The sequence below is a fragment of the Hippocampus bargibanti genome, linkage group LG12 (genome assembly GCF_051943395.1).
Source record: "Hippocampus bargibanti isolate YZ-2025 linkage group LG12, ASM5194339v1, whole genome shotgun sequence".
In the NCBI taxonomy this organism is placed as follows: domain Eukaryota; kingdom Metazoa; phylum Chordata; class Actinopteri; order Syngnathiformes; family Syngnathidae; genus Hippocampus; species Hippocampus bargibanti.
In genome coordinates, this window is record NC_142745.1 from 16807501 (window position 1) to 16829039 (window position 21539).

General features: G+C 42.9%; 3 protein-coding genes across 5 annotated transcripts in view; 1 reads left to right on the forward strand and 2 right to left on the reverse strand.

Moving 5' to 3' along the window:
* rbck1 (RanBP-type and C3HC4-type zinc finger containing 1) overlaps positions 1 to 10690 on the forward strand; it is a 13915-nt gene extending 3225 nt beyond the window's left edge. For 2 of the 3 annotated variants that reach the window (XM_089010687.1, XM_089010688.1), the window contains 9 exons: positions 1408 to 1585; positions 4498 to 4787; positions 4919 to 5079; positions 5177 to 5273; positions 6215 to 6321; positions 6584 to 6656; positions 9933 to 10031; positions 10391 to 10534; positions 10609 to 10690. In XM_089010687.1, the coding sequence (XP_088866813.1) occupies positions 1408 to 1585; positions 4498 to 4787; positions 4919 to 5079; positions 5177 to 5273; positions 6215 to 6321; positions 6584 to 6656; positions 9933 to 10031; positions 10391 to 10534; positions 10609 to 10659 (1200 nt within the window). In that variant the 3' untranslated portion in view covers positions 10660 to 10690. Of the gene's footprint in view, positions 1 to 1407; positions 1586 to 4497; positions 4788 to 4918; positions 5080 to 5176; positions 5274 to 6214; positions 6322 to 6583; positions 6657 to 6771; positions 6911 to 9932; positions 10032 to 10390; positions 10535 to 10608 lie in introns of those variants that run through there. The other variant, XR_016116685.1, reaches the window with a different exon arrangement.
* Positions 6970 to 7763, reverse strand: LOC148890738 (uncharacterized). The gene has a single exon (XM_089011076.1). The coding sequence runs from the start codon at positions 7758 to 7760 to the stop codon at positions 7020 to 7022; it is 741 nt and encodes a 246-aa protein (XP_088867202.1). The 5' UTR covers positions 7761 to 7763; the 3' UTR covers positions 6970 to 7019.
* Positions 10691 to 12315: 1625 nt separating the features above from the next.
* Positions 12316 to 21140, reverse strand: tbc1d20 (TBC1 domain family, member 20). Its single transcript, XM_089010689.1, has 8 exons — positions 20746 to 21140; positions 18622 to 18798; positions 17977 to 18057; positions 17706 to 17892; positions 16581 to 16682; positions 16246 to 16387; positions 12668 to 12846; positions 12316 to 12571 (listed from the first exon to the last, which is right to left on the reverse strand). Exons 1-8 carry the CDS (start codon positions 20801 to 20803, stop codon positions 12316 to 12318), a joined length of 1182 nt encoding a protein of 393 aa, XP_088866815.1. The 5' UTR covers positions 20804 to 21140.
* Positions 21141 to 21539: the final 399 nt, after the last annotated feature.

Consider the following 21539-nt stretch of genomic DNA (forward strand, 5'->3'; position numbering starts at 1 on the left):
GCCTTGCTTGCCAATCAAGCCCTTATCAGCTGCAGGTGTGTGGTTTTAATTGCTGCCTCCCACCAGATGGGGCCAAGACTCTCTCTGGGTGGAGCCATCTTAGGGGGATGTATTTGCCCTCCAGGACACAGCCTCTCGTGACATCACAATATATATATATATATATATATATATACAGTAAAGTCTCGTTACATCGATATCGGATATATCGATAGTCCCGGTTATATCGATACTATTTCTATGCACGCACGGAGAAAATTACATGCAAACAGGGTCGGATATATCGATAGTCCCGGTTATATCGATATTTTTTCGGACTCCCTTGAATATCGATATAACGAGACTTTACTGTATATATATATATATAAAAGATGGTAATGGCCAAACAACCAGTTATCGTGGTCGTAGATAAAGGGGAAAGGAAAGCCGTTGTCGTGGATGTAGCGGTCCCGAGTGATGGAAACATCAGAAAGAAGGAACATGAGAAAATCGAGAAATACTAAGGGCTCAGAGAGGAGCTGGAGAGAGCCTGGAAGGTAAAGGTGACAGGCGTTCCTGTGGTGGTCGGAGCACTCGGGGCAGTGACCCCCAAACTCGACGAGTGGTTGCAACAGATCCCGGGAACAACATCGGATATCTCGGTCCAGAAAAGTGTAATACACTGGGGACAGCACGGATACTGCGCAGAACCCTCAAGCTTCCTGGCCTCTGGTAGATGACCCGAGCTAAAAAATGGGGGACAGACACCACCCATTTTTTTATATACAGTAAAGTCTCGTTATATCAATATCGGTTATATCGATAGTACTGCTTATTACGATACTATTTCTGTGAACGCAAGGAGAAAATTTACATGCCGCAGGATCGGATATATTGATAGTCCGGTTATATCGACATTTTTTCCCACTCCCGAGAATATCGATATAACGAGACTTTACGGTATATATATATATATATTTTTTTTCTTCCAAAAATGTAGATTTTCTAAATTAATAAAATAAATAAAAAATGGTGACAATCAACAAAATAACATTTACTTCTGTTGAACTGTTAAAATAGCTAATTAAAATGTGAAAAAAGTATAGTTAAGTGAATAATCCATTTCAATTTTCAATGTCAATTAAATTTTGATATGCATGTTTCAAATGAACCAAAACACATGAAGATACCTGAAATGAAAATAACAAAGCAAAAGTGAAACACAGAATGTCTTGCTGAAATATAGAAAAATTAATTGCTGTTTTATGTAAAGAACATCCACCATTTTAACACGCCAAAAAGTTTGAACACCCCTGACATAATCTGTGAAATACAGAAAGACAAAAACTTTTTGGCAGCACGAAATCCGTCGTAAATAAGTCATATGTTCGTGAACGTGCCAATAAGCAATTTCATTTTCTGTCCCAGATCAACCAAAAATTTGGCTTCCCTACGGCGCTACAGCGCTGGGTGATTGGCAAGCGCCTGGCATGCGACCATGAGACGCTACACAGTCACGGCATCCGCCATGATGGCGACTGGGCTTTCCTGTTCATCCTGTCGGGCCAGACCCCTCATCTGAGCGAAGATACGCAACTAACTGAAGGCGAGTATAGCGGACATAGGACCATCTTCTTCTTCTTTTCCTTTCGGCTTTTCCCTTCAAGGGGTCGCCACAGCAAATCAGTCACCTCCATCTTCAGGGGTATGATACGCATGTTTGTTTTGGCCAAGCTTTTACGTCGAATGCCCTTCCTGACACAACCCTATGTATTTATCCGGGCTTGGGACCGGCACAAGAAGACTTATGTCCCTTTCTGGCTACAGAACAAGCAACTCGCTCAGTAAAAGGCTACCAAACACAAAATGGTCATCAACACATGCGTAAAAAAAAAACCACGTCTTGACGCACATCGAGTCACACTTGCAGAGTACATGATCGCTAATCAGTGTCAGTTTACCACTCATAACAACACACCCCGGATTGACATTTGCCCTCATCCGAACTCACCACAAATAAAAAAACACTTGGGTTGATATCAGCAAGCACCATTTTGAGGTGCGGAACCAGTCACGCCTAAAAGTATGGACAATAGTCTAATAATTTTTTTCTGAATAAGACAGCGGTACTTTCTTGGAGACGCAATATTACTCTTGGCGTAATTCCACCAGTCGTGGAATTACGCCAGTTCTCTGCTGGCCTAAAAATATTTTAATCAGAGATTTTAATTTTTAATTTTAATTATATTTTGTCCATGAATTCTTCTGAAATAATTCCAAATTGTTTTTCAGCTTCCCGCACCAGCGTTCACTCAACCCAGAAGTAACAAAGTAAAAAGAACCAAAAAAAAAACAAAATAACAAATAATATGACAACACCAAGACACAGGCATTCATTCTTCAGCACTTTCTGTACCCTCTTTGTGACATGAAGCAATTCTAGATGAAAGAAGAGAGGATCAAAGCGTCCTTTTCAGCAGAGGATCAGGGACATCATGGTGGAATATGCACGTATACTACAAGCTACATGTTGAAAGCCACCACACAGCTATCGCATCCATTGACGAAAAGAGATTGTCTCACATCTCCTGTCCCACATAAATCCGCTTAAATTACAAGCCGCGATGGTTATATAGTTCCACAGACAGCTTTGAAGCTAGCAAAAATAGCAAATAATCATACCTGTCAACCTTGGCTAATAGCTGCCCTTATAAATGATTACAATTCCCATATAAAAGTTGTAGTACGGCGTACATTATTTGAAATGCTGAAAAAATAAACGCTAAGACAAGCGGAAATGCAGTTTACCGCGCATGCGCATATTATCCTTTCATAATCGACCGTACGCAGCGAAAGAAATATATACATATGATCGACTAAGAGGGTTGTGTCAGGAAGGGCATCTGACGTAAAAGCTTGGCCAAAACAAACCTGCGGATCAAACTTCTAAAGATGGAGGACACTGATTTGCTGTGGCGACCCCTTGAAGGGAAAAGCCGAAAGGAAAAGAAGAAGATCGACTATTACTTGTGCTCCCCTTATTAATGATTGCAATTCCCCTTATTAAGCGATAATAAACCTTACAAACACAACCGGACACATAATTATTTACTTACAGCAAGAATAAAACCAGAGATAGAATAAAAACAAAGGTAATTTGTTTAAATTATTCTATTTACTTAATACATACCACAAGCAATTATTTTTTTTTCTTAGTGCTCTCCCCACATGCGGTAAATTTAGTGTTGCTTATTATATGCAGCAGTGCAGGATTTAGCAGACTTCATCTGTTCGATAGATGCTTTTACTCTGTAGCACACACTGTCACAATTTAGCTTCATCTGCAACAATGATGTATCAGAATCAGAAAACCTTTATCCGTCCCACAATGGGGAGATTTGCAGTCCACAGCAATGGGAAAGGGGGTTGGGGGGTCAAAGGATAGAAAACAAGATATTCTAAGTATAGTAAAATAAAAATGTCAACTGTTTACTGTAAATGTGCAAAACCGTTTCATAAAAAAATCTACATAGTGCAAGTATCAAGAAAGTCATATTGATACGTACGTATATGTAGATGTATCGCATCAACCCATATTTACAGTACAAGTGTCAAGTGTCCAGTTTTTTTTTCACATGTGATTATTGAGAATTGCGAAGCCTGACAGCAGTCGGTAGGAGCGAACGGTGATACCTCTCCTTCTTGCAGCGTGGGTGTAACAGTCTCTGGCTGAAGGAGCTACCCAGTGCTGTCAGGGTGGGCAGGAGGGGTGGGGGGGGGCTGTCCATCATAGCTTTTAGTTTAGCTAGCGTCCGTTGCGTTCCCATTGTCTTTCTATACTCTATGTATTTTTCTTACATGGCTGAACACCCTCTCACTGTCTGCATTAGAATGAGGAAGGCTGACTAGTGACGCCTGGCTATAGACCAAAGGAGCATGTGCGCTGCTGCAAGTCAGTCTGATGAGAGCCTACGAGAGGCACACATGTCAATTGCCTTCTCCCTCCAACCAAGACGACAGTCCTAATAAAGAACCTCAACTCTATCCAGAAGTTGTATCATTTACCGAACCCGCTTACACAAAGCAACACAACTACAAGCTAAATGTTGAAAGCCAACACGCAGCTGTAGCATCCATTAACGAAAAGAGATTGTCTCACATCTTCTGTCCCACATAAATTCCAAGTCACGACAGTTACATAGTGCCACAGTCAGCTCCGAACCTAGCAAAAATAGCAAATAATAAACTTTTATGAGGTTATAAAGCCACACGTTCATAGTAGGAATTCGAACAGTTTCAGGACAGTATTTCTCCTGTTTCTTCAAGTCACAAGTTATTTCCTGGCCAACGGCTTCCTGTAGTGGACATGTAGTAAATCACACCACACCTGCAGCTGTGCATTAATTCAGACGTACCACTACTGAAGGCCTACGGTTGACATGCACGGCCGGCCACTGAATTCCACGAATTGCATAAGAATGAGTAGAAGTGAGAAAAACATTCGGAAATTTTTTTCAGGCATCGTGGAATCGACAGAGGCGATTGAAGCGATTCCTCCACCACCACCTCAAGAAAGACCTGGCATCCCTCGGGTGAGCGTTTCGTCCCCCGAAATTGAGACACAGCCTTCTCAGCACGGTTGGGAGTGCCCCCGTTGTACGTTCGTCAACGAACCAACTCGTCCCGGATGTCACATGTGCGACGAGGAGAGGCCGGAGGATTACCAGGTCCCGGAAGGCCACTCGCCAGTTGGTGACGAGGCTTTGCGGATTGAGAAGGAAAAGATGGCCACGTTTATTTTTCAACAGGTAATCCGTGTCGCTGTCTCTTTCCTCCCCCCGAAAAAATTTAGAGGGGGCTCGATACAGAGCCTCTCGGAAATGGATTCCATCAACAGCTTTGTTTATCAAAAACCATGCTTCTTTCTCTCACCCCTAAGGTTCAGCTGTTGGAGAGGCATAACAATTATTTGAACTTGGTGGAGACTGACAACCTTAGTCTCATTCCCACCACCTCAGAGACCACCTGTCCCATTTGCTTCACAGCGCTGGAGCCGAGCGAGGGTGTGGTTCTCCGGGAGTGCCTTCACGCCTTCTGCAGGTTGGACTCAGGACGGAACCTCCGCAAAGCACTCTCCTCCACCCCTCCCCGTTATTTTTGGGCTTGCGCGTTTCCATCATGACTTTGTCTCTCGCAGGGAATGTTTGCGAGCGTCCATCATGACCTGTCCGGAGGCTGAGGTGTCCTGTCCCGAGCAGTGCGATATGAAGCTCGTGGATCGAGAGATCAAAGCGGTCAGTGTGAACCTGGTTCAAGCATTAATGTTCATATTCACGGTATAAGCAACCTTGTTCAACTGGCTATTCCCGAATTTGTTCAGGTTTTGACTTTTCTTGCGGGGTTGCCTATAAAGCGCTGGTCAGTCCTTTGGCAATGTTTTTACCTCCCACGAGGGGGAAGCATTTGCCTTTTGTACAGCCGCCCCCACTTCAAGCTCAGATCACTTCAGATCCATCACCATCACATACACAGTAACTGACAAATTAACTATTTTATGTATGTATTTTTTTTAATGAAAGAGGAGAGTCTTGGGTTTTTTTTACTCTGCATTGAATGTTTATGTAGTCCTTAAACTCAATATTCCGTGGGTCCTGCAATTTGAGTGAAAATGACAAAAACCCTGGCATTGGATTGGACATATATGTGCACATCATCTCGCAGTGAATGAGTTAAGTGCACGATCTGCTTATTAAAAAAAGATGGTGTTTAGGTGTGCCTCATCTCATAGTGCGGAAAATATGGTATTTGAAATATCACGACTATATTTGCAATTACTGTAGTTCACAGGTGTCAAAGTCAAGGCCCAGGGGCCAAATCTGGTCTGCCACATCATTTTATTTGGCCTTTTATTCGGCCCGTGGAAGCAAATGAAAATTCCACAATGCTTGCAAAAGTTCCAACCAAACTTTCAAATTGTCGCATGTAAAACACAATAACAGTCATTATTTTTTACTTCAAATTTGAAAACAAGATATTCTTTAATTTGTTGTGCACTCTAGATTTAATATGCGGAGGGTATAAAACATTCTAATGGCTTCCCTCAATTCATGACGGCCCCCAAGAGGAAACCGTCACGACAATGTGGCCCGTGGCAAAAACTGACTTTGACATCCTTGCTGTCGATCTAAGGTATTAAATATTCCGTCTCTTTTTTCATGCTCCGCTCCCATTGCAGCTGCTTACAGCACAGGAATACGAGCATTTTCTGGAACAACGTTTAAGTGTCGCCGAAAGTCGCCTCAACCACACCTTCCACTGCCGTACCCCCAACTGTCGAGGCTGGTACGTAAACCGCTTGCAAATGCTTTTCATAGCGTATGTTGCCACAACATATTTTTGGAGCCTGTTGGATACCCCAACATTGGCTTCTCAAGAATTTCGCATTGAGCACTGTTCAGTTTGAGGCATGCCAACGTCCCAATCCACCCAATTTCTGACTTTGATCTTATGACACAAATGCAATATTTATCAGAATGCCACTTTTGTCCCTCTTTTAAGATGGATGTCCGTAAAAAGGAATACATGCTTAAATGTCTTCTCATAGGTGCATCTATGAGGACGAAGTCAACCATTTTCAGTGTCAACTCTGCCAACAAGTCAACTGCCTTCTCTGCAAGGTAGATGTTTCACGTTGGCTTTTTTTTTTTTTTTTTTTGGGGGGGGGGGGGGGGGGGGTGATGACGTAAATATAACATACAGTATATACATTTTTGTTTGTTGACATTTTTTTAGTGAGTGTGAGAGTGACTGTTGTATGTCTTTGTGTGCCCTGCGATTGGCTGGCAACCAATTCGGGGTGTCCCCCGCCTCATGCCCGAAGACAGCTGAGATAGACTCCAGCAACCCCCGCGACCCTAATGAGGAATAAGCGGTACGGAAAATGAGATGAGATGAGAGATTTTTTTAGTGGGGGCATAATTATTTAAAAAATGCATCTATACATTTTTGTTTATTGATGTTTTTTTGGAGTGGGGGCATAATTACGTAGGAAAAAATATATATATATACATATATACATATATACATGAGTGCCGGATGAGTGCCTCACTGCTGTCCTTTAGGTCAGCCCTCTCAAGCCACTGATAGGACTTCTTGAGATCAGCCACTTCTGTTATGGTTCGGTGGTACATCCCGTGTAAGGGCTTTTCCTCCCATGATTGTCCCTCTTCCAGCACCTCATCCTCTGTTCCCCATTGTCTGAGACATTGTTTGAGTACATCATCCGTTGGAGCCTTCTCTTTGATGTATTCATGGAGCTTGGATGTTTCATCCTGGACAGTGGCTCTCACACTCACTAGTCCCCGGCCTCCTTCCTTACGGCTTGTGTACAGTCTCAGGGTGCTCGACTTGGGATGGAACCCTCCGTGCATGGTGAGGAGTTTTCGGGTCTTAACGTCCGTGGTCTGAATCTCTTCCTTTGGCCACCTTATTATTCCTGCAGGGTATCTGATCACTGGCAGGGCATAGCTGTTTATTGCCCGGGTCTTGTTCTTGCCATTGAGCTGGCTTCTGAGGACTTGCCTCACCCGCTGGAGGTATTTGGTCGTAGCCGCTTTCCTTGTTGCTAATTCGAGGTTGCCATTGGCCTGTGGTATACCAAGGTACTTGTAGCTGTTTTCAATGTCTGCTATTGTTCCTTCAGGCAGTGAGACCCCTTCAGTGTGGACTACCTTGCCCCTTTTAGTCACCATCCGACTACATTTCTCCAGCCCGAATGACATTCCGATATCACTGCTGTAGATCCTGGTTGTGTGGATCAGGGAGTCTATGTCCCTTTCGCTCTTAGCATACAGCTTTATGTCATCCATGTAGAGGAGGTGACTGACCATAGCTCCATTTCTGAGGCGGTATCCATAGCCTGTCTTGGCGATTATCTGGCTGAGGGGGTTCAGTCCTATGCAGAACAGCAGCGGGGAGAGTGCATCACCTTGGTGTATGCCACATTTGATGGACACTTGCGTTAGTGGCTTGCCATTGGCTTCAAGTGTGGTTTTCCACATCCTCATCGAGTTAGCAACGAAGGCTCTCAGGGTCCTGTTGACCTTATACAACTCCAAGCATTCATTGATCCATGTGTGTGGCATCGAGTCATATGCTTTCTTGTAATCAATCCAGGCTGTGCACAGGTTGGTATGTCGGGACCTGCAGTCTTGTGTGACTGTTCTGTCAACCAGCAGCTGATGTTTGGCACCTCTAGTATCTCTACTAATGCCTTTCTGTGCTTTGCTCATGTATTGATCCACGTGTCCACTTATCTTAGCCGCAATGATGCCTGACATGAGCTTCCATGTTGTGGAGAGACAGGTTATTGGCCGATAGTTGGAAGGAACTGCACCCTTTGAGGAATCCTTCATGATCAGGATTGTTCGCCCTTTGGTTAGCCATCCTGGGTGAGTCCCATCCATCAGCAACTGGTTCATTTGTGCTGCTAGGCGCTCGTGGAGAGCTGTGAGTTTCTTTAGCCAGTAGGTGTGGACCATATCCGGGCCTGGTGCCGTCCAGTTTTTCATACCTGAGACTCTTTCTTGTATATCTGCCGCTGTGATGGTAACTGGGTTCTGTTCAGGGAGGTTGCTGTGCTCCTCTTTCAGAGTCACCAGCCATTGTGCACTGCTGTTATGTGCGACCTCCTTTCCAGTATCTTTCAGTTTCCAGCCTTGGAGGGTCTGCTCTGCTGTTAGAACCCTGCCACTGAGCGTACACTTTCGCAGGTTGTGTTGCGAATAGCCTGTTTATTCTTCTGGCCTCATTCTCTTTCGTGTACCTCTTTAGGCGACTGGACAAGGCCTGGAGCCTTTGTTTGGCAGTTTCGAGTGCTTCAGGTATGGTTATCTGCATGTACCTCTTGGGTATTGGCCTTTTATTCACACCTCTCTGGGTCTCCGTCAATTTACTCACATCTTTCCGAGCCGCTTTGATCTTAGCCTCCAACCGTCTTTTCCATGGTGGGTAATGAATCTTGTGGCTCTCATGGTTGCTCTTGTAGCCAAGCATCTCTAGATTCAATGATGCTGAGGCGTATATCAGCTCATTGGTTTCCGTGATCGTTCCGGTCGGGATCGTTCTCAGTGCTGCATTCACAGTTTCCATGAGACTTTCAGGTGGTACTTCACAGAGCCGTTGTAATCGGTTTCTTAGTTGCCCAGTTTTTTTCATTCTTGCCATGATCTTATCTCTCAGGTCAGTTGCTGCCTCGCTCAGTGGCAGCCTGGGGCCCTTCGCCTCGGAATTTGTGTTGTACCTCATCAATCTCAAGTTGTGATAGCAATTGCCGTTTGTTGATATTGGAACACTGAGCGACTAGTTGTTTCGTGGTCAACTGTGACTGTGGGTTTCGAAGTAACCATTCAGCCCCCATTCTCCACATGTAACCCCTCTGACTAGGGTTGCTTGAGTAGTAGCATTCCAACAGAGCTATGTTATCGCACCTCGTCCATCTCCGCTTTGTTCCAGTAGCCCATTTTTCATCAAGGTGCTCTGGTTCCCCAGCACCCGACGCAGACCTTGTTTGGCCGGGCGACGTCTGAGCCGGCATGTCATTCCATTTATTATCAATATATATATATATATATATATATATATCGAATATATCGATAGTCCCGGTTATATCGATACTATTTCTATGCACGCACGGACAAAATTACATGCGCACAGGGTCGGATATATCGATAGTCCCGGTTATATCGATATTTTTCGGACTCCCTAGAATATCGATATAACGAGACTTTACTGTATGTGTGTATATATATATATATATATATATATATGTGTGTGTGTGTGTGATTTTTTTTTTGTAGTGGCGGTGGTGGAGCGTGGGTTGTTTTTAAGCTGCCTTTGTATAAAATAATGACATGAATGATACAAATACACATTTTTATTGGTTTGTACTGTAGGCCATTCACAAGGACATGAATTGTCAAGAGTATCAAGATGACCTGCGCGCCCGAGCAGAAAAAGACCACACGGTGCAGCAGACCCAATTGCTGCTGGAGGTAAGTCTGCGTCTGCTCTCAGTCGTACAAGAGTGGTCCATCAAAGAAAAGTTTTTTTTCAGCCATCATCTGTATTTCTTTGAAGAAGGAAGTACAGATGACAGCTGAAGAAACCGTTTCCTCGATGCTGGAGCTAAGAAAAAAATAGGGATAGTCAAGTATGACTGTGCTGACAATACGTCGCCCGGTTCAAGTGATGGGCAACGCAATGGAGGATTTGGGAGTTCTCTCAGTGTTTTAGCGGGCTTTTCCGAGCACTCTGGCTTCAATGGCCGCAAACCGACCGAGGAGAAAACTGGATGTATTCAGTTGATTGACAGTTCACACATACCTTCATTTTTTTGCGCCTCTTTTCAAAGGGTATGCGCCGCACCGGCAAAGCCATGAATTGTCCGAAGTGCAACATCACTATCCAAAAAAAAGATGGCTGTGACTGGCTACGCTGCTCTGTGTGCATGACGGAAATTTGCTGGGTGACCAAACAAGCTCGCTGGGGGCCCGCCGTAAGAGCACGTCACGCACTGTGAAAAGAATGTCAATGTGGGTGTACTTTATTGTCATCTTTTAAAATCAACAGGGCAGAGGAGATAACCGGTCGTGTCATCCCAACTGCATGAACTGCCACTGATGAATTTGTACTTTTGCGATCGCCATGCAGCCAACGATGCAAATTGCACATAACCACCAGCACTTTGACTTCCTATAACAGCGGATGCTTGCTCATGAAATATTTACCTAATTTTTGTATGTAGGCCATTCATGTCCATGGCCGAATTACAGTTAATGATTTAATGAAATCCAAAAATAAACAAATTGAAACACTACACTTTGCCCAACGGCCCCACGTCCCATGTCAAAAATGTCCACCTATCACATGACCTGGCCTCGTAGTGTTATTCTACATTCTTTAACAATAAAGTGGTTTATTTACATTGTCTTGTACAAGGTTCCACACGTAGGATATATTTGTTAAAACAAAATGTCAATCAAAAAAGGTAGTGCAACACGAATGAACAGAAAATAATTCAGAATGGGAAAACCAAATTGTGGCATATAATACCACCAGGAAAAAAAAGATGTATTTTTTTTGGTAAATGTGCTGTCCGGTGTTTTGTGGCGTACACATTCAACAGAAGCTTTGTATGATCCAATAAGCAAGACTTATGTGCTTAATCTCTAAAAGTGAGAAGTGCTTCCAGTTTGAAAAACGGTAGGAAATGATCAGGTGAAAAAAAAAACGAATTCAAGTTAGCACTGTCTGATTTGTAGGTTGAAAACAATGTGCCCCTCACAGCAGCGGCGACAAGTGCTTGTTCGTCAACACACACACATGGAAATAGATTTAGACAGTTTCAGACGTACTGTATTCACTTCTATGCTTCGTACAGTCAGATTTTATCGACCCGTCTGCCTTTTTACCTTCAGTCACTTGGCTCAGTCATGATGGTGGAAACTTGGCAAGCAATGTAGTTTTGTATTTTGTTTGCGATTTATTGTTATTTCTTTAACGCTTGAGAACTGTTCGCTGATGACATTTTTAACATGCCGTATTAAGTCAGTCTTTGCTTCTTTGAAGCATTGCGTTGTTAGGTGTTGCGGTGGCTCGAAAACCTGTTCAGCTTTTCACCAAACCATGTCCGCTATTTCAAAATAAATGATCTGCAAAAACCTGGAGGAATGTAACAAGTACAACTGGATGGAACAAACTAGACAATAAAGAGGCAGTGGAAATTGGAGTGAACTTATATATCCAAGTGCCATTTTGTTATGGCGTTATGTAAAATTGGTGAATGGGTGAGGATTATAACAATCTTCCATTTGGTTTTTTGTAATACTTTAAAAATGTAATACACACTTGAGGTGTCTTAATTGGGATCAATGGACATTATTTTGAATCATTTTTAGTCGACAACAAAACTGTTAGCTCTGGCGTACTTCACTTCACTATCCTGTATACATGATTCCACGGGGGGCTATGGAGGGGGGGCTTTTTGTGGACTCTATCCCCTGAAAACTAATGTATACAAGTATTTTGTGCTTTCTGAAACGCCTCAAGGAGTGTCATTGCCACAAAAACATTGCTTTGCCGCCATCTTGTGACAAATATTCGCTATTACAGCTGTGGGAATTACCCCAACAACAGCCCCTTTTCATGAGGGCCATCCATTTTTCGCCATTTGTGGGAGGACTCTGTCCCTGTTCCCCTCGAACAGCCTGGGGAATACTGTCATGTTTTTCAAGAGGTCCTTCATTTGTGACTTGAGAGGGAGTGTTCAGAGGAGGTTCACGGAAAGAGGTCCAGCTTGGGGGCCCACTCCAGGGCGGTGTTGACCACAGCGAGCGCCGCCGCCCCTAAAGCCACCGTCAGGCCCATCACCGCCAAACGAACAAAGCGGCGCGTCACGGATGGTCGTGTCACCGCCAAGCGCTCTCGGGCTTCCCGCTGCTGCTGCAATTGCCTCCGCCGGCGACGGAGCACCGAGTCAGGCCGCTGCTGCGTCGAGGCCAAGTCAAAGTCCTTGAAGGTGGTGGTCGCCATGCTTGGGGGAGGAAGAAAGGTTACAATGTTAGGCCCATTTCGTTAACTTGTGACCACGGACCGATATTTCTGGTACTGTCGTGTGGAGGCCATGTACCAATCGTGCGAGGCGGCTTCTCTGGCTAGTTCGGACGGAGGGAACTGGACAAAGAGGTCTCCTGCTTGACTGATGAGCGTCTCGTAGGGCAGATCTTGGGGAATCTGTGACAGCAGGTGGTGCACCATCGCCATGTCGCATTCGCACTCTAGCACCTCCTCTTCCCTGTAAAGTACAATCTGATACGGAGACACATGCAATGCAGTTACAAAAATAATCGGGATCCCACAACAACGTTTTTATTAGTATTTTTCACGTTATATTTTAGCGGTTTTAATCTGAAGCTATTATCATCTAGTTCGATGTAGTACTTTTTTATGTTCGTTTTTCAAAACGGTTCATGTATGCATGCATGCATGCATGTATGTATGTATGTATGTATGTATGTATCAGTGACGTGCAGTCAGTGGAGGCAGGTGAGGCAGTGCTTCACCTGTCATCATAGAAAGCTGTCGTGGAAATATCAAATGAAAAAATAAATTAGTTAGATGTATTTAGTGATTTGTACTTTAAAGTTCTTGTCCATTTAACTTCACCGTTTTAGGATTTTTTTCAAAATCACTGAATTTTCACATTTACCGTTCAAGTCGAGACGAGCGGTGACGTCATCGATGACGTCAGTGCCTCACCAGCCATGAACCTCACCGCACGTCACTGGTATGTATTTTTTTATTTTATCACATCTATTTTCATTCCATTTTTTTTTTCTATCATACACTATTTTTGGTTGCTATATATGAGTTAAAGGACAACCGACGTCTCCGGACAAGTTGTGTCCATAATTTGTAAAATGTCTTCAAATGACTTGTACTGAGCGTATTTTACAAAGATTCCACCGCATATAGCTATATTTTACGTTTTAAGACTCGCGCTGAATATTCTGGAAGTCTTGTTTTTGAATTGCTGACGAGTCCGCATGTTACGTCACTGAAGGAACGCCCCTGACCGAAAAAAGGAGACATTGTTGCAGTCCTTCCATCACATCGATGCATTTTGCTGTACTACTTTGGTCTGAAAACGTCGTGTAGGACCACAAAGAGGAAGAAGAGGGCGACAAAGCTCCATATAAGGAGTTAATCAGCCTGTGGAAACGGGCTTTGTCGCCATGTTCTGCCTTTTTTGGGTGCGACATTTCCCACCCCTGATGCCTCAAAATTACACTGAATAAATTATTTAATCGATTGCAAACATTTATGCTTTCTTCTTCTGAACTATTTGAATCATATTCAAATAGTAACAGTGGATGAGTAACAGGAAAGCATATTCTCCGAATCTGAAGCCATTGTTTTGATTCTCGAGCAAGGCAAGACATATTGCCGTGACACCACGAACATGGGGGCGGGACCTTCTGAAAGTGACCACTTCCGGTTTCAAATTGAAGTACAGTGGTACCTCGGTTCTCGAACGCCTCACAGTTTGAACAAATCGGAGTTCGAACAAAATATTCGAGATATTCTTGCTTCGTAGTTCGAACCCCAATCGATGTTCGTACACCAATACGTCGCGTGAGTGCGTACGCGAGGGTGGGGTGCTGAGCGGCGTACGGGTGTATCGCTCTCTCCGTGACCAACTGTTGTCGCTTGCGGACGTGCTGTGTTTTGCTCTAACGTTTAATATAGGTGTACGAAGAGTTTTAGCCTCTAATCATGCCTCCAAAGAAAGTAAGTGCTGCTAAAAGAGACAAAAGAAAAGTAATGCGTACAACTATTGCATTTAAGAAAGAAATAATTGCAAAATATGAAGGAGGTGTGTGATCTGGCTAGGGAATACAGCATGGCGAAATCTACGATCAGTAAGATATTAAAGAATAAGGAGGCTGTGAAATCTAGTGATGTGGCTGTGGGAGTGAGAGCAAGTGTCATTGTATAGATATTTTAAGAGAAAAGAACATCCTGTAGCCGAGTCATCCGTAGCTGTCACGTTCCGAGCGAGAGTGACGGCAGCTGACTCGTCGTAACGTAGTGGAATGTTTGGGATCCCAAAGCAGGCGGCAGAAACGTACTACCCAAGCAGGATGTTTATTCACAAATAAAAGAAAACACAGCGAGTAAGAAGGCAGGGGTTGATCCGACCCGCTTACTACGCCAAAAAGCAAATGGCACACGAGGAGCAAAATTACTAAATCCCGGAAGATGACACAAATTTACGGGACGCAGGGAAAATACCTCGGACTAGATACACCCACGCATCGAAGGAAGAGTCCAGGTACGGTGGCGAGTTGAGGCAATCATCCGGCATTGGCGAGGTGATCGCGAACCGTATAAATGCCCCGTGTCCGTGATTAGAGAATTGACAGCAGGTGGAGAATGGCCGGGAGAGGCAGCCCCCCCCGAACAAATCGCTTTTCGAACAGGGTCCTGGAACGAATTATGGTCGAGAACCGAGGTATCACTGAACTTTTTAGACACTTTAAGTCATTTTTATTGGTGTTTTGCATTTGACTAAAAATATCATAGCGTGTTTTGGATATTTTAGATGCGATAAAACGTTTTTCTGATGTCAGTTAGGAAACAAAAAAGTGACGTCGGTTGTCCTTTAAGGCCATGCATCTCATTCCATTGTGCAACCGTGCTTTGACTCTTGCCAATATCAATGGCATTACCCACATTTTATTTCTTTATTTATTTTAAATATTGTGATAATATCGATAACCGTGATCAGTTGTGGTCACACTCAATCGAGTTATGAAATTTCCATCTCTCAATGAGAGTTTTCAGGCAGTACAGTGATACCTCAACTTACGAATTTAATTGGTTCCGAGCAAGTGTGTGTGTAAGGCGAAAAGTTCGTCTGCCAAACATTTATTTCACATAAGAAACCATTAAAAATTATAATAATCCATTCCCAGGTCACCATAAAACATAATTTCCTACTAAATAAGCCTTAAACATACACAAAATAAACCTTATTTTATGTAAAATAAAGGTGCTATTGGATTGTAATGAAAGAAATTAACTGTACTATATAATAAAGTGGTTTTATTTACCCTTGTGATGGTCGTTGATGTAGTTGCCTCTTGATATCCGAGCGAAGTTGCCGTGCTTTCTCTGCGATAATATCCGTATTCACACTGTCCCCTGCTAACTGCTTTTCGTAAATCAAAATTTCAATCAGGTTTTTCAACCTGTTCTATTGCCTGAGACCGTTGCTTAGACAACACAGGAACACCCTTAGTCACATGTAGCAATGGTCGACTTAGCATACTGGTACTGGGTCACACAAACGCACACCTCGTCGTTGATGATCTTCTGCTCGACCATAATTTTATTCTGTCTCCTCTTTGGCTTTATGCATGCATCTGAGCCTGTGGTAGGGTCTTTTTCGGTCCCATAAGAGCAAAAGTACTCCACTCTATAGCAAACCATGTCTGCACTCAATGAGGTTTGGAAAACTAGTCCGCCAGCCACTGTGGCACTGTGTGGTTTGGTTTGTCTGCCGAAAACTAGTTTGTATGCCAAGATTATATTCTCAGGAATCGTGTTCGTAAAGCGAAAATTTCGTGAGCTAAAGCGTTCGTAAACTGAGGTATCACTGTACGTGAGTGTTTTTATTCAATTATGCTAGCAAAACAGACTCACCACAGCTGCGAAGTAGATGGGCATCAGTGGATGGCAGGCGAGGAAGAAGTCGTACAACCGTACCACGTGGCGGAAATCTGACAGAACGTGGCCGAACCAGGTGATCAGCCAACTGAGGGCGAAGACGGTGCCCACCTCTGCCCTGGTAAATGCAACAATATGCGTCTTTCCGGGATCATTTATGACAAGAATGCGAGAAATTTCCTGTTTGCTGAAACAAGTGACAAATTGTGTGTGGTTTAATGTTGAAAATTCCCGAAATCGGTGGTGATGTTCATTAACATTGCCTGTTATTTATTTTCTTTTTTTTGGTCAAAGTATAAGGCTTCTCTTACTGTTGCATGAAATCGTGCACCTCGGGGTTGACCCTTTCGATGATAGGCATCAAGTAGTTGAGGATGTGTTTCGTGTTGTCCATGGTGGGATCCATGAAATCCCTGGTCAGGAAAACACAAAAAGAAAGCGCCTTAACCCTTGTGTGGTCTTCGGGTCAAAATGACTCAATGTATGTATTAAAAATGCCCCTAACACACCCTAACTGATATATTTTTTTACATGGAGTTTTATGACTTTTTCCTAGAAAATAGAAATTTCGTTCTTGTTCCAATTTCCAATGAAGCTGTGCAAAAAAAAGTGCAAATATTGTATTTGGGTCAAAATGACCCATTAGGCAGATCAAGGTGAAATTAAAGTCAGAACGTTTTTTTACAAAATGAGTAGGAGTTAACTTTTTTCATATTTTTGTCTTGTAATGTATTGTTCTGTGTTGTTCTAAATTCTTCATTGGAGGGAAAAAGAGAACGTTTATTATTGAAATGCAAAAAAAGAAACATCTGAAAAAAAAAAAAAACAGCGCACAAATGTTTTCTTTTCTCAATCAATACGGGGGGAGAAAGTACGGAGGAGAACTATATCAAATATTGTGGTGCGGGGCAAGTTGTTTCTTCAAGCAAAATTTAGCTGCTTATTTGGGGGGTTTACGGACAATGTGTCATTTTGACCTGAAGGACACAGGGTGTGTACAGAAAATAAGGACAACAGAAGGGTTAAAACAAATGTGGAATAAATAAATACATACATCAATAAATAGCACACTCTTATTTTTAACAAACTGTCGGAAATACCTATGCGGTTTTATATTTGGATTTTTTTTGTGTGTAATATTTACTATTTTTTCCATGAGTGTATTTTTACGTATTGTCTAATTGCTGTTCTTCATGTATGTTTTTTCCATTTAATATATTTTCTTTTTTTATAATAATGTATTTGGCTTATTGTCCCAGATATGTATCCTCGAATTGCACAATATTTGGTATTTGTTTCATTTATTAAGTCTGTCATGTAATAGCATTTTTTCAACACTTAACATGACCCCCCCCCCCCAAAAAAAAAAAAAAAAAAAAAAAAAAAAAACATCCCAAAAGGAACATAGACAACATCAGTCGGAGTTGCTGTGCCACCTGAGGTGATGCGTGGAGAGTTTTTCCACAAGAGCCGTGGCCAAGCGCTCGCCCACGACCAAGAGGAAGGTGACGACGATGTCGTGGTAACCTTGGTAGTAGTGCAACTGAGGATTTCGCTTCAGGACTCGGAGGATGATGTCAATGAGCTCCTCTTGGAGTCCCTCTCGCTGTTTATCTGGCATATCTGGATGAGTGCATAAACAAGTAGTGCCTAGGTTAACCTCTGCGAACGTCACCAAGTCATTTGTGTTAGGGTGGGGTTACTCGCCAGGAGGGAACCTTCGTAGTGAGCGTTGAACATCCAGTAGTACCTGGTTGTAGTCCTTGTTGTTGTCCCGTTCCACCATCTCTGCACGGTAGAAGGAAGTCATAAATGTTGCATCATTTCCACCAAGAAGCACGATGCTGTTCCGACTGTGTTAGCAGTTGGTTGTTGTTGATTGTTGCACAAGTGTCATTAGGTGGTATGACGAGATAAATGGTACACGTACGTTACGTAGCTGCTATACACAAACGATAAATTGTATCTGTTTGAAAATGCCATCTGTTGACCTGTTGCTTGAAGGGGTATTAAATCGCAACATCAAAACTATTCCTTGGCCCATAAGTAGGTGGTTTGTTAGCATTAAGCTAAATGGGCATAGATGAAGTCAAGGTATGTGGTTGTTTAAATACACAACGTGGAATTTCCTTGGTTTGTGTCCAATGTGGAGTTGGACGGTCAAACTTAAACAGGAGTGGCAGTAAAGAGCTGCTTATTGGGTTTAATGTCACCACCAGACACATCTATTTTTGACCGTGGCATTTTCACAATGATCAAATTCACCTACTAAAAATAAATTAAATAAAAATTCCCCCATTGATTGTTCGCATGCTCTTTTAGAAACCCCCAAAGATGCAAAGCGGACATTACCTGGCTCCTGCTCCAGGATGTTGGGTGGGACGTTGAGGAGTTGTGGCCACACCTGACAGCGTATCTCGTCTGTCAGCAGGCCACCCTCACTGATGGCCATCCTTCTGAGGGTCGCCACCTCCGCCGGATTGGCCTGCAGTGCGTGGGTGATGTCGGCCATCTTCCTCTGCCGCCGATCTGAAAAACAAATGGCATGCAATCATCCACACTGGCACTGTTGTAATTTCCCAACTTTGGCAACAAGGTCTAGCATATCGATGAGCATATGGGGAAAAAAAAACTCATGGTCCCGCCACAGCCCAGGCTACTCCTGTGCAACATGGTTACATCAAAAGTAATGATTGAAGATCTACATAAAAAAAGCACAAAAGTTCACCACAAAATAATGGTCAGTGAGCAGTTTGTGTTCATGACACATTAAAGGACAACCGACGTCACTTTTTTGTTTCTTAACTGACATCAGAAAAACGTTTTATAGCATCTAAAATACCCAAAACACGCAGTATGATATGTTTATTTAGATGCAAAACACCAATAAAAATGACTTAAAGGACAATCGGCGTCACTTTTTTGTTTCTTAACTGACATCAGAAAAACGTTTTATAGCATCTAAAATACCCAAAACACGCAGTATGATATTTTTATTCAAATGCAAAACACCAATAAAAATGACTTGAAGGACAACCGGCGTCACTTTTTTGTTTCTTAACTGACATCAGAAAAACGTTTTATAGAATCTAAAATACCCAAAACACGCAGTATGATGTTTTTATTTAAATGCAAAACACCAATAAAAATGACTTGAAGGACAACCGACGTCACTTTTTTGTTTCTTAACTGACATCAGAAAAACGTTTTATAGCATCTAAAATACCCAGAACACGCAGTATGATATTTTTATTCAAATGCAAAACACCAATAAAAATGACTTAGCGTGTCCAAAATCTGCAAAAAAATGAGCTGCGAATTGGGCATTTTCAGAAAGTCCCGCCCCCAGTTCGTGACATCACACCAAGACGTCTTGCATTGTTGCAGAATCAAAACAATGGCTTCAATGCGTCTTTTTTTTTTTTCGGTCAGGGGCGTTCCTTTAGTGACGTTACGTACGGACTCGTCACCAACTCAAAAACAAGACTTCCTGAATATTCAGCAGAATATTTTACAAATTATGGACACAACTTGTCCGGAGATGTCGGTTGTCCTTTAAGCGTGTTTGATTTGGATGGAATCAATTCATCGTTGTGAATGCTGCCACGAGGAACCCCTTGAAAAAAAAGAGTAAAATATATTAGTTCCTTATCCTAAAGTATAAGTATTCCAGACTGAAACAACAAAACAGTTAATACCATTTCACATTTATTCTATGACATCAACCTTCAAAGTAAATATGTTTCAGATTATTTTACTACTTAAATGGAGAAGCTTGGCCAAAACAAACATGCGAATCAAACCTCTGAAGATGGAGGACACTGATTCGCTGTGGCGACCCCTTGAAGGGAAAAGCCAAAAGGAAAAGAAGTAGATGGATGTTTGGTGAAATTTATCGCACGTTCCAGAAATAAGGCAAACAAACAAGCGAGTGCGTACGAGGAAAGCGCACGAGGTGATATTGTGCGTTCAGTTTGTTCCTGCGTCGCTATTTGCATTGTTCACTGTTGTTCACAGCTGTTGTTAAAGCGCTATATCAATCAATACGTCTGTGTAAGCTCTCAGTCGTACAGGACTGGTCCATCGATGAAAAGGTTTCTTCAGCCGTCATCTGTACTTTAGTTCCGAACTTTAGTTCGCTGACGAAGCCTCTTGGATAGGAGGCGAAACGTCAGAAACTTTCAAATTTATACAGATGACGGCTGAAGAAAGCTTCTCATCGATATATCAATCAATATGTATTGTATTGTACTGCACTTGTGCCTACGTGTGAAGAGCGCACAGCGATGACGTCATCTAAAACAGTCAAAATAAGGAGCGATTCTCTGATTGCGCATGCGTCGTAGGTGCTAAGGTACAACCCTGAACCAACATCAACAAAAATGAAACAGAATGTATCCTAAACAAAATAAAATGATATCCTAAACAACAACAACGCTGGCCACAAAGAACGGCTAGCTAGCGGAGTGTCTTTACCGTCATTCTGGGTCCCATTTAGCAGTGAGGAGGAAGTGCCAATTTTGGATGTCTTCATGTTACCTCCGCTTTTTCTAAGTGTTGCCCTGTTTTCCTTTAGACTGGCATCTCAGTCCGCGTTGACATTTGAGGCCAAGTGCTCGAGTTAATCTTCGGCAGATGCCATCAAGTCACTTAGCACGGCAAGCCTATTAGGCTAGCATTGGGCCGTCCCGGGGTCGCCGTTAGCCGTCCACTATGCTTCGCTTCGCCGCGGCGTCTCCGACGTGAACGTCTTCCACAACGTGGCCATCGTGAGTCGGACAGCTGAGCGGCTGGTGACGAGAGAAACCCGTGACGTTACATGCTTGTTTTGATGGCCAGGGCGACCGGCGAAAGATTGAAACGTCACAAAGAAAAGCGAGTTTTGCGCATGCGCAGTCAGAAGATTGGTGTTTTTTATGCGAGAGGGGGGAGAATGATGGCGAGGTTTTTGTTAAAACTTTATCAAAATCAAACGAACAACAAGACTGGAAGAAGTACGGAAGAGGATTAGAGGCAATAATAATAGAAATTTATGAAGCGTCTAACTACCATCTCAAATTTGGAATTTTAATAATGTATGCCCAAATCTGCTTCCATATAACAGAAAAGCCAATTGAGAAAGACAAGGCGGTTCGACCACCGTTTTTTTTTTATTTTTGTCCGTAATCCACTTCCGTAGGCTCGTATTTTTTTTAATTTTTGTCCGTAATCCTTTTCCGTAGGCCCATAGTTGTTGCTGCTTGCTCTTAATTGTCCCTAATCCTGTTGCG

Excerpts from the sequence above, each read along its gene's own strand:
- LOC148890738 (XM_089011076.1), bottom strand. The coding sequence starts at position 7,760 with ATGTCATTCGGGCTGGAGAAATGTAGTCGGATGGTGACTAAAAGGGGC.
- tbc1d20 (XM_089010689.1), bottom strand. The coding sequence starts at position 20,803 with ATGAAGACATCCAAAATTGGCACTTCCTCCTCACTGCTAAATGGGACC. Across the intron at positions 18,058-18,621 it reads CATCCTGGAGCAGGAGCCAG|AGATGGTGGAACGGGACAAC; the intron begins GTAATGTCCGCT and ends TCTACCGTGCAG. Across the intron at positions 12,847-16,245 it reads CCATCTACTTCGCAGCTGTG|ATTGTACTTTACAGGGAAGA; the intron begins GTGAGTCTGTTT and ends TCTCCGTATCAG.